Here is an 11,678-nt window from a genome sequence, read left to right on the forward strand (position 1 = left end):
TTCAGGGACAATTTAGTGCATGGAGACGGGGAAAAAATGAAAACAAAAAAAAAAAAGGGAGGTCTTGCTACAGGGAAACGTGTGTGTACAGTGCTTTTTCTTAAAAGCACTCCTCACCCTTTCCACATTAGCCACGTCACAGCTGACTTTCTCTCTTGCTCTCCCTTATTGGAAGTAGCTGACATCTGGGTAAATACTCTGTTATCTTTCACTGAGGGCTCAATCTCCTCCCATCATTTGTTAATTAAATTTCAATCAGAAACAAGTGTGCATGTCTTCCTTGGAATACAGACTCAAGCTCCCATCAATATCTGTGTCCAGCATTTGGCTTTTATTCCATCTATTCACAGTCCTTCACCTCTCCTGTCTCAGGTCACTTTGCAAGGTTCTGGAGTTTGCAGGTGCTTAGGAAATTCAAAGGCTTTAGAGCTCCTGAATGAGACAGGCCACACTGAAAGACTCCAGGCTCCTCCTCCCCCTGTCAGATTTAGCCTGGATAACCAAGAAGTTGGCACTGAGAGGAGTGGGTGAGAAAACCTTGTCTTCGTACCTCTCAGTGAGACAAACACGGTGAGGCAGTGAAGAAAGTTCCTGGTGTCACTGACTTCCACACTGTGTCCTTCTCCCATTTTTCAGCTGCTGGGACACCACAGAGAAGAAAGCTGCACCCCTCCCCATCACTACGGCTCTACCACACTATGACACTGCCCCAGGCCTCCGTGGTCTCGGTCCTCCCGTGACCTGCCAGGCCAGGCTGTGTGACAGTCCACAGGGCCCCATGCACTCAGAACTCATCTCTGGCCCGTAGCACCTTGGGCTGCTGCTTCCTGTCCAAGCCAGGCTTGTGTCTCTGATCTGCAGGCTTGGCTGCACGGCTGGGAGCACGAGGCTCTGAGGAGGATCTGCTGCTGCCATCAGCTCCCTGATGTTTATCTCCATCAGGCTGGTCCTGCTCCATGGCCCTCTGCTCCATCAGCTCCATTGCCTTTACCCGTTCCTGCAGCCATGGAGACAGAAATGATGTGAATCCTCCCTGCTGGGGTCTCGATGAAACACATCCAACCCACCTCTCCAGAGCCCAATCCCCTTCTGCAGGACCCATCCCAGGCTGGCCCCTCCACCACACACCCTGTCCAAGGGCAACCCCCAGGTGCTGCACGGTGCCCTGCCCCAAGGGAAAGCCCAGAAGCTGTTCCTCAGTGGGATTTGATCTCACTTGGAGGTACTTTGTCCCTTCAGCATGCCCTTCACCTGCTCAGCGTGCTCCGGGGAGTGCGTGTACCAGAGGGCAATGGCGCAGCGCCTGCCGCGCCTCACGGCCCACACGCCGTGGGGGTTCTCCTTGCCAGAGCTGAAGGCCACCAGCCTCCCACACTTGGGACGCACCTCAGCCTGCCAGGAGAGAGACAAGAGACTGTGAAGCCAGCAGACCCCTGTTCTGGATGACACAATCCTTCTACAGAGGTCACACACCCTGTGGGAACGTGGAAGTGCAGAGAGCTGCTAGGCATCTACAGCCAGTCTGTGAGCAAGGCAGGCCTTGGAGAGGGACAGAGAGAATCAGTGGGGCAACAAAGGTCACAAACACCCACAGACTGGAAGAGCCTGGAAATTCTCAGCTAGGAAAGAGTCAAACTCTCCTCTGTCTGAGATTTGCCTCAATTTCCCTTTAGCTGTCCCTATTTGAATCTGACACTGTACCAGCACAGGATTGTTTTTTGGAGTGGTGGGATCCGATAACCAACCGGTTTCCTCCTGCACAGACTAAGTCTCGCCCTCAGTTCTCTCTCCCTCTTTGGGCCAGTCCCAGACTTACTGTGACAGTCACAGTGTCCATTTCAGTGAAGAAAAGGCCTCCACCTTGGAAGTCATCATTGAGGTAGAGAATGCCACTGTGGACAAAAAGAAAGAGAACATATGTAGGGTGAAGCTTATTCCTCCCAGGTGCTTCCCCACACTCCTTTTCACAGGTTGAAAAGCAAGTAGACCAGTTAGCAGGAGAATCCATCTGAGGGTGTTAAATACAGCAGTGCCTAGCTCAGGGGAGTCCCTGAGCTGCAAGCCACAGGAGGCTGGGAGAGTATGCCAGGGAATTAGCTCTACACACTTGTCCCGTTTTATTTTGGCTTGTTCTTAATCCCCTGCAGCATGCATCTGTGGCACTGCTGTGACAATGCCCTGGGCTTGACAGACCTTGTTTCTAACCTGTTGTTTATGTTTCAAGGTTGGGAATAATCCAACTCCCGGAAGAGGAGACTGATCAGCAAAGAAAGCCATGTCTTAACAGCCAAGGAATTTCAGGGTAACATCAGAATTGGAATGATCAAAAGGCGCCTGGTGCATGTAGAAAAGAAAATTAAACCAAGAAACTTCTTTACTAAAGTTATACAAAAAGAGAAGTAGTGAGGACACTGTACAGCACAGGTGAGTCCACAGTCGAGTAGGTGAAAGAATGGGCCACAAACTGCCCAGGTTCTTCTTGGTATTCAATTAAGCTGATAGAAAACAACAGAGGAACAACAGAGGCTCTTAGTTAATGGGACAGAGAGGAAGACATACAAATGAACACAGTGGTTGCTGAAGCAACGTGAAGGACATAAATGCAGTGAGAGGATTACCAGCCCTGGAACCCAGGAAGTTGTAGCTCTTCTGCCACAGGGCTTTAGTAAGGCTGTGAAGCCAGAGGGGTGACACGAGTGGAGAAAAGCAAGGACAGCTCTCTCACGTCCAAAGGGACAGGAAGGCAGGGATAATGGTTGAAGCATAAACAGTGTTATCCTGACCTCAATAGTCTGCAGGGCTTTAGACTCCATTTCTGAGAAGGGTAATTGGAGGACAAGAAGCAAATGGAAAATGGTCTTAAAATGTAACATTGGGGTACTAAAAGCAGATTGGGCTACCCACATAATGTTTGAAAAAATAGTGCATTTTCCAAGAAAACACTACATGCTCAATCTCAGCAGTCTGGACTGTGGTAAAAGGACTCAGAATGGTGCCATAGGGGAAATTTCTAATGAAAAGAGAAGGTGAAGATGAGCATGACCAGCACACAGGGACCAGTGCACTGCTGGCATCCAAAGGAGTGCACCCAGAACGGCATCACTGGAGCTCATGGGCCCCTGGGTCCAATCCTGCTCAATATCATCATTAATGCCCATAGCAGAGATTCACAGGAAAGATCCAGGAAGTTTGGAACACAGGCACTTCATTCAAAAGGACACTGTAAGAGCTCAGCCCTTAAGCTGGTTGGGCAGTCACAGCTCGAGCTGCAAGAGGACAGGGATGCTCCCAAAAATAGCTCAGTGGCATAGAATCCCCAGAAGGTATTTTACCATCCATTCAAGTGGAAGTCAGAGAACCCAGGGAGCAGTGAAGGGACAGGACAGCTTTCTCACAGGAGGGACAGAGATCTAACTGGTTAAACAACAAAGTCTAGTAACTTTACAATCTGGTTATACTAAGTAAACACTGGTATGTGAAGGGAAACAACTCAGTGATAATGGAATTCCCTCTAAGTCCCATATCTTCATCGTAGCTGCATAGAGATTTCTGCTCTGGATACAGCTACCATTCAAAGAAAAGACAAGTAAAATTTCTGGATGCTCAGGGATGAGATGGCAAGTAGGAGGAATCAGCTGTAGTGAACTGACCTCATCTGGCTGCAGTGTGCAACAACTGGCATCACCATTAAACTATATTTCAGGTTCTTTCACAGAGGAGTAACAAAACCTGCCACAGGCTGGAAAAAACATAAGCTCTCACATGGAATGGAAAAACCCAACATAAAGTATTTGCAGTGAATCTTGAGAGAATAGGCACTGAAGTACACTGCTCAAACAAAAGGAATCCAAGGAGCCTGACTATCCCTTTCCTGTAATTCATAGAATTGTGTAAAAGATGGAACTCAACTACGAGAAACAGCCTGTCAAAAGGGCTGGCAGCTGACTCTAGTACTGTGGCAGACCCACAAGATAACAGCTTGATATTATGGTTCTAATCTTTGCAGCCTCCCAGCCTCATTCTGCTCTCTGTTAAAGCAAAAGGGCAGGTCTTCCCAGCCCAGGGAAGGTGTTTCACTCCTATTCAGCTCCTTCTGAAGCTGCTGATGCAGCCTTCTGCCTGATGCTACAGATCTCGATGGCTTTGAGCCAACCATCAGCAGGTTTCTATAAGCTAAGCTCATCCTCTGATGGGGCCAGGGATATCTTCACATGATCTAATGCAGGTGCTCTTACCTGTAGTCCCTGTACACATAGGCAGGAGGTTCTTTCCAGCACTCTTGCCCCTCAGGATCCAAGAGACAATTGTCAGCATGGACAGGATGACTAAGATCCATGCGACCTTCCTGTTCCCCTGAAAATACACAAAAACGAATATGGACATTTTCAGCCTCAAGAAAGGATAAAGCAGAGAGAAAGGGGTACAGTGAGAATAAAAGGAGGATATTTTCCTGAGAGCACATGGCTGGGAGTGAGGAGACTCTCTGGGAGACAGGGATTAACAAGATGAAAGGTTCTTTACCGTCTACAGCTCTGCGGCACACAAGGTGTGTGAATGAAAAATGGAGTTTCTTTCCAGGAGTGAAATAGGACTCGATGATTCTCCGAGATTTCTCACTAGCCTGCAGAAGCAATTTGGCCTCTCTCCATTCCACGTCCCCATTTTGGGCCAGCTACAAGTGAAAAACAAGTCTGTTACAATACTTACAAAGACACTCTAAGAACTGATACACGTACACAGCACAGAAGAAGAGACCTTTGTCTCCTGTGGTCCCTCAGGCAAGAAAAGAAGACATTTTCTCATTTAATTATAACTCAGGAGTACAACTTTGCAGCACAGCAATTATTTCCTTCTCCTTGGCCCATGAAGCCACATCTGGAAAGCTGCATCATTTTGGATCTCCCACTACACAAGAGATACTCAGAGACTGAAGTGAGTCTTGAATGAAGAGTCCTAAGATGGCAGGAATGTTGGAACACATGACTTAGAAAAAGAGGCTGAAAGATTTGGCTTTCTTCAGTCTAGAGAAGAGAAGGCCAAAGGAACATCTAAGTACAGCCTCCTGTCACCTAAAAGAGGGTTACAGAGGAAATGGAGACAGTGTCTCCTCAAAGAGACTCACTGAAAAGAGGCAGCCGACAAAAGCTGCAGCAAGGGAAATTTTGGCTAGATATGAAGAAAAATTTCACCCTCACAAGACTGGTACAGCTCAAAAAAAGGTGCCCAGAGAGGCTGGAGAATCCCCACCCTTGGAAATGTTCAGAACTTGCCTAGGCAAAGAATCGAGGGAATTCATCTAGCTTTGGAATTAGACATGCTGCAAGCTGGAGGTCAGATTGGAGCTCTCAAGAGGCTCCTTCTACCTTAATTTATTCTCCAGCTCTAAACTAAGCATGTCTGTAAGGCTACCCTCACAGGGACAAGCAGTCCCCAAACCCTGCCTCACAGAAGAGAAAGCACTTGTCAAGCCTTCCACGTACAACATCCCTGAATGTGACTGAGGAGGAAGCAGGCCAGAGGAGACCACAAGTGTTGTGAGGGAGACAGCACACCCATGACACCACGCAGAGTGCAATCCACAGAAGAAAACACTCAGGTGGCAAACTCTCTTTCTGCACAATTAAGAAGACAGCAGACTCACAGATGCATTTTACCTGCACGGCCTTCAAAACAGTTAACCCTTCAAATCTCTCATGTGGGGTGTGAGGCGACCGCCTTGCCCGGTACCCATCTCCTGCTTCCCCTGCTGCCTGGAACACAAGGATACAGATGACATGCATTAGGCTGCCAGCTCTCCTCCATGCAAACCCTACTGCCCTGCCTGCTGAGGAGGAAAGTACACAGACAGGAGTTCTTACAGGGTCCTGGCCTCACCTTTGTCAGTCGGAGAAGGTCCTTACACTCAGACTCTGTCAGCACTCTGTCGAACACAACCCGCTGGGTTCCATTCATCTGCTGGGAATCCATCGTGACAGCAATGCCCTCAAAAGGCAAAGCACCTGTTGAGAAGCAAGCACAGACAGGCATGATGAGGCTTTGGACAAGAATCCCTCAGACACCAACCCCCCGCCTGGATAAGGAAGTGGAGAGACACTCTACATTCTCTGAGAAGACAGGACAGCTCCCCAGAAGAGCCCGCTCCTCGCAGACCCCTCACATGCTTCAGGGGAACCAGAGCACCAGCTGGGGATGCTGGCCTACAGCACGTGCTTCAGGAACCAGCAGACACTTGGGACTTGCTGGGAGAGCAGCAGGGAGCTGGGGGAAGTTGAGTGCACTGTGGATTGCAGCAGCAGAGCAGGTCCAGCCTACTGGAGTGAGGCTCTGGAGAAAAGAAGCAGGTAAACACCTCCATCAACCCTCCTTTCAATCATCTTTCATCAACATCTTATCCAAAAATTATCTCTGGTAAATCTTTTTGCTTTCTTCACCCCAAAGAGAAGCACTGGATATTAGCTGATGATTTAGCTTTTTGATCTTTGGCCTTTTTTCCCACCCTCTCTGACCTCTGGATGATGAGGAATGCCCTCATCAGGCCCTTAGAAGGCTCTGCTCTCACAAGTGCCACAGCAGAGAACCACTCAGGGTCATTTCAAGCAAAGACTCCATGACTGAGCCCTTCAAGAGGCTCTGCATCCACACATAAGAATAGGGGACCACAAGAGCACGAGACTCTGCACTGCAACCTGCATCAATCAGCCACAAACCCCTCGGACTTCTGCTTTTCAGGGAAACACTTGCCCAAGCTACATTGTCTGCTTCCAGTTTCCATTTCTTGCCCCCTCCCTTCGTGTCCCTTTCAGAAAAGTGTTGATTGAAGTTGGGCTGGTGGAGCTGAACCAGGTTTGGTGTAGACACTGCTAGCACACTGAACAGAGATCTGCATGTCCATGGGCTTGTCACACATTCAGGCTGTCCTCAGCTTCTCCAGCCACAGTGCCCTTTGAGTTTGCATGCCAGAGATGTACGCAGTGAGATTTTGCAAGATTACACATGCACCAAAGAGGAAGAAAAGAACAGTGAGAAGACTTGCTGAGCCATTCAAGTCAGTCTGCATCTACGCTAGCATTCAAATGTCTGAGAGTGGAAGACAGCATTTAGCCTGAGTAAGTCTGGCTGACTGCATCCAAGACCTCCTTCAAGCTCTTTTACTCACCCCTCTTCTCCCTCTCTTCCACATCCAGAGTTTCCTGCTTTTGCTTCTCCTGATCCTCTCTCGGGAGCGAGGGAAAAAGCAGAGACCAGGGCTGTCAGTACACAGAGCTGTGCCCAACGCTCCTCTGTAGCAGCATTTCACATCCTTCCCATTCCTTTTGTGCCCATTTCTCTAGGTATTACTGTTCCTTGTACCACCCCTACTTATACTGCAGTCCTAGCTGACCTGCCCAATCTTACCTGTGTTTCTCCCTTAGGTTTTCAGGAATCAGCTCATCTGGAGTCCAAAGATCCTGTAAGGAAAAAAACCACAGGTGGTTCAGTACACAACAAACCTTGCACTGCTTCTTCAGTGAGTATCAGACCAACCACTGTGGCCCACTTCTCAAGACAGACAAATTGAGCCAATGCCTATGGTTACAGCAGCCATTTCAAATTAACTTCAGTCCTGGAGCAGAAGAAGGGTCTTAAAGATCCACCTCATAAGGACTTGGGGGTCCTCCTCATCAGCATCTGGTCATGGCCTACTAAATGAATTCTGACAACTGAGACTGTGAACAATTGATGAAACCATGGCAGGAAGATTAAAATTATATTGTTACTTACAGGGTCATGAAAAGTTTCTCCCAGATGCTCCACTGCATAATAAATCAACTTCTTCTCCATCAAAGATCTCTGCACATAATGCTGAATACTCTAAGGAAGAAAAGAGACTGTCAAACAACCACCTCACAAAAGACAACCCCATCCCTGTCCAGGGCAGAAGCCTGTCCCATCCCACTGCTGTGCAAAATTAATGCCTGTTTTTGGCCTCAAGGGACACTGACTGTGACAGACTAAACTCCAGTTTCTTCAGTCCTGGCCTTGGCACATGTCAGCAGTGAAACACCTTCCCCTTTCTGTCTCTTGGACTGTGATCCTGCCTGTAGGACAGGGGAGGAGCAGCAGGGACAGACCTGGAGCTGTACCTACCTGTCTGGCTGTGACAGCCGCATCCTCTCCCAGCTCTGTGCGATACTGCTTCATCTTCTGCAACATGGGCTCGTCCGTGGGATAGAACAGCAAGTAGGAAGCAGCACATTCAGCAGCCAGTGTCTGGTTCCCAACTTGTGCAGGGACAGAGGAGAACAAACACAGATGTCTCTGAGAGACTTGGGCAGGAATGTGCACAGGCCAGCAGCACCCAGCAGCTGGCCTTACACCAACACACACCAGCCCTGCCTAGCAGGGCCTCCACCCAGCCATGGGAATGACCCTGGTACAGAACAGGCATGCCTTTAATACTGACTGGGAGCTGGTTTAGAAGAAACAGAATAAAAGTAAGTGTATTTTGAAAGAGAGATGGTCCCACTTCCCTCATGCAACAGACAAGATGAGGGGTCTAGCAGCATCTTTCCAGTGGTCTAACAGAGGAAATAAGAGTTGGGTCAGCGTGGGGAGGAGCAGGGGTATGCAAAAGGGATGTGTGAAGTGACAGAGTGACAGGATGACCAGTGTCATGCCAGGCTATCAGTTCAGCAGGTAGGGATGCCTCAGAAGGAACACCTCTGCTGAGGTGAGATGTGTGTGCAGCCTCTAGGCAGGAAGTGGGAGCCTGCCCTGGAGCCAGGTACTGAAAAGGAGGGTATAGAACACTCAGCAAGTAGCTGGAACAAGGTCCTGAAAAAGTGTGCCGGAGGAAAGACGTGGAAACAGCCTCACACCACAGAACCTGGGCAATGAGACTGAATGAGACCACAAGGGACATCTCCCAAGGTGGCCACAGTCCTGAACAGAGGTTCTGGGAAGAGTTAGGGGGCAAACAGAAGTAGAGCTCAGGTCAGTGTGCCGTTCTTCCCCATGACAAGCTGCCCTCCAGGATCAGAGGCAAAGGACAAGTGTAGGGGTGCCACAGCACAACCTGCTGGTTTGTGGCTCTGCTCACCCTGGCTGTAGGCAAACTGCAGCAAATCAAGATGAGAGGGTATGAAATCTTCTGTGGCAGAAATTCTCCCCGGCTTTGTGGCAATTTCCAGGACGCACTGCTGCCTGCACTTCAAAACCTGAATATAATGGGCTGCAAGAGAGAGGAGCAAGAAAGGCAGTAGCACACACTTCTTCCAGACAGGAGTGCTGGGCGATGGGATGTGCCCAGGGTGGGGAGCACAGCCTTCCTATCCAACCCTCCCTGCCTCTAACACTACCTGCAATGGCTTCATACAGGCCAGGCTGCATTTTCTCCTCCTCATCCTCATCCTCCCGAGGCCCTTCACACAGGGCACGACACTCTTCCAGTGCTGACAGGGCCTCTGAGAGTGACTCCTCCAGCCTGGCCACAGCCTGCAGGTACTCATCTGCATCATAGTGCTGCACACCAGTCTCATATGCTTCCTGTGAAGGACAGATCCAGGTCCCCTCATCAGTGTGGGTGATACCAAAGGATGCCCTGAGACTTCTGAATCGCTCATAGCATGGTGCTGACATAAAGGGGCCCGCCTGCTCATGCACAGTCAACCAAACAGTGACAGCAAATCCCACACTAAAGCCAAATAAATGTCATCAAAAAGTCTCTCTGTCACACTTGCAGTGGTTTGTCCTCACCTGGAAGAGAAGGCTGCAGGGAGATCTTCATGCAGCCTTTCAGACACAAAGGGGTCTGAGCAAGACTTTAGACCAAGGCCTGTAGTGACAGTATTAAACTGAAAAAGTGTTTTGATGGAAGATAAAATATTTTTTGGACTGGAGATAAGATACTTTGATGATAACTGTTAGAAAACACTGAAGCAGGTTGCCCAGAGAAGCTGTGGATGTCCCATCCCTCAAAGTGTTCCAAGACCAGGTTGGATGGGGCTTTGAGCAGCCTGATCTAGTGGAAGGTGTCCCTCCCTATGGCAGGGAACCTGCATTAGGTGATCATTAAAGGTTCCTTCTGGGCTAAATCTCTCTATGATTCTGTGTATGGGGGCCTGTCTCAAGCCATGGCCTTTGTGTGGGAACAGATCAGGGTCCCAGACCGGTCCCTAGGGTGGACTAAGAGCTGCTCATGCGTGGCTCTGCACTGAGCCCTCACCCAGTGTGGCGTGGCCTCCAGGTCCTGGAAGCTGTCTGACTTCACCCCTGACATACGCCGGTACTTCTCGATGTCCTCCCGCATTTGGAGGTGCTGGGGATTAGCCACGAAGAAGGTGTGAGCGGCAGACACGGCCTGATCCAGCTTCTTCAGCTGAGGAGAAAAGGCAGCGGCGCCTGTCATGCTCCTGCAGGTCTCTGCTGTTCATGCCCACCCCTCACCCCAGCTGCTTCCCGGCTTCACAGAATCACAGAATGGGTCAGACTGGAGGAGGCCACAGTGGGTCATCTGCTCCAACCTCTCGTCCTACAGCACATGGCACCAGATTGCATCCAGATGGTTTTGGAATGTCTCCGGTGAGGGAGATTCCACAACTGCTCTGAGCAATCTGTTCCAGTGTATGGTCACCCGCATAGCAAAGTTCCTCCTAATATTCCACCTAAAGCTGGAACTTCATGGGCACCAGTTTCTGCCTGTTGCCTCTTGTAGTGGCTGGCACCAGTGAGAAGAACCTGGCTCCATTCCCCTGGCAACCCCCCTGCAGATATTTACGCGCATCAGTAAGGTTCCCTCGAGGCTGAGGGAAAGGCGCTCACCCCCCGGCTGCCCGGCGACGCTCCAGGAGAGCCGTGCCACGCCCGTCCCCTGCCGGGACAGCACCCCGGGAGGCGCACACTCCCACCCGCGCCCGGGCCGGTGCCCACCTGGAAGAAGGCCACCTGCAGGTAGTTGTAGGGCTCCCTGCGCTCGAAGTCGCGGCGCACGGCGCGGCTGGCGCGGTGCGCGGAGGGCGCGGGGCGCAGCCGCCGGCCCAGGCACTGCTGCAGGCACCGGGCGCGCTGCAGCACCGGCCCGAGCAGCGCGGCCTCCCAGCGCCCGGGCCCGCCGCCCAAGGGCTCCTGGCGGGCGCAGGCGGCGCGGCAGGCGCGGCGGGCGGCCCGCAGCCCCGCGTAGCTGTGCAGGGCGCGCTGCAGCAGCTCGGCCGCCCGCGCCCAGTCCCGCGCCAGGTACGCCCTCACGCCGTCCGCGTACAGCAGGTCGAACGGCACCAGCCGGCCCGGCGACGTGGCGGCCGCGGCGGCGGCCAGCAGGCTGAGGCACAGCAGCGAGGCCATGGCTCCGCGAGGAGAAGGCGGAGGAGGAGGAGAAGGGGTCCTGGCGGGCCCCGGGCTCGGCCCACCCCGGGGGCGGCGCCGGTCCGGGGCCGCGGTGGGCGGGAAGGCTCGGCCCAGGTCCCGCTGTGCCGGCCGAGAGCCGCCGCTGCCTCGGGGGCTCCGGTGCTGCCGCCGCCGCTGTGTCTGACGGGCCCCTGGTCCGGGCGGCCTCCCCAGCGCGAACCCTCCCTTTGGGGTGGGTCACTCAAATGCCTCCAAGGACGCCTGTCCTTGGAGTCACGCTTGGACACTTCATACTCCCATCACACGGAGAACTGCCTTGGGCATGACAGGCTACCTATCTCCCTCTGACACTGACC

At 51.7% G+C, this 11,678-nt stretch overlaps 1 protein-coding gene across 1 annotated transcript; it reads right to left on the minus strand.

Annotated features, from left to right (window-relative positions):
* Window positions 1-341: 341 nt before the first annotated feature.
* P3H3 (prolyl 3-hydroxylase 3) lies at window positions 342-11,319 on the minus strand. Its single transcript, XM_054269840.1, has 15 exons — window positions 10,909-11,319; window positions 10,205-10,357; window positions 9,339-9,525; window positions 9,080-9,211; window positions 8,128-8,261; window positions 7,762-7,851; window positions 7,396-7,448; window positions 7,157-7,215; window positions 5,875-5,999; window positions 5,655-5,750; window positions 4,522-4,672; window positions 4,236-4,353; window positions 1,817-1,892; window positions 1,252-1,392; window positions 342-997 (listed from the first exon to the last, which is right to left on the minus strand). The coding sequence occupies exons 1-15, from the start codon at window positions 11,317-11,319 to the stop codon at window positions 785-787; spliced, it is 2,139 nt and encodes a 712-aa protein (XP_054125815.1). The 3' UTR covers window positions 342-784.
* Between the last annotated feature and the right edge of the window lie 359 nt (window positions 11,320-11,678).

Source organism: Melozone crissalis, unplaced genomic scaffold (assembly GCF_028551555.1).
Source record: "Melozone crissalis strain CALT ecotype California unplaced genomic scaffold, PUWL_Pcris_2 ptg000008l_1, whole genome shotgun sequence".
Taxonomy (NCBI): Eukaryota; Metazoa; Chordata; class Aves; order Passeriformes; family Passerellidae; genus Melozone; species Melozone crissalis.

Coding starts and splice junctions, on each gene's coding strand:
- P3H3 (XM_054269840.1), bottom strand. CDS start 11,319: ATGGCCTCGCTGCTGTGCCTCAGCCTGCTGGCCGCCGCCGCGGCCGCC. Junction 4,354..4,521: donor GTGCCGCAGAGCTGTAGACG/GTAAAGAACCTT, acceptor GTGTATTTTCAG/GGGAACAGGAAGGTCGCATG. Junction 1,893..4,235: donor TATGTGTACAGGGACTACAG/GTAAGAGCACCT, acceptor TTTTGTCCACAG/TGGCATTCTCTACCTCAATG.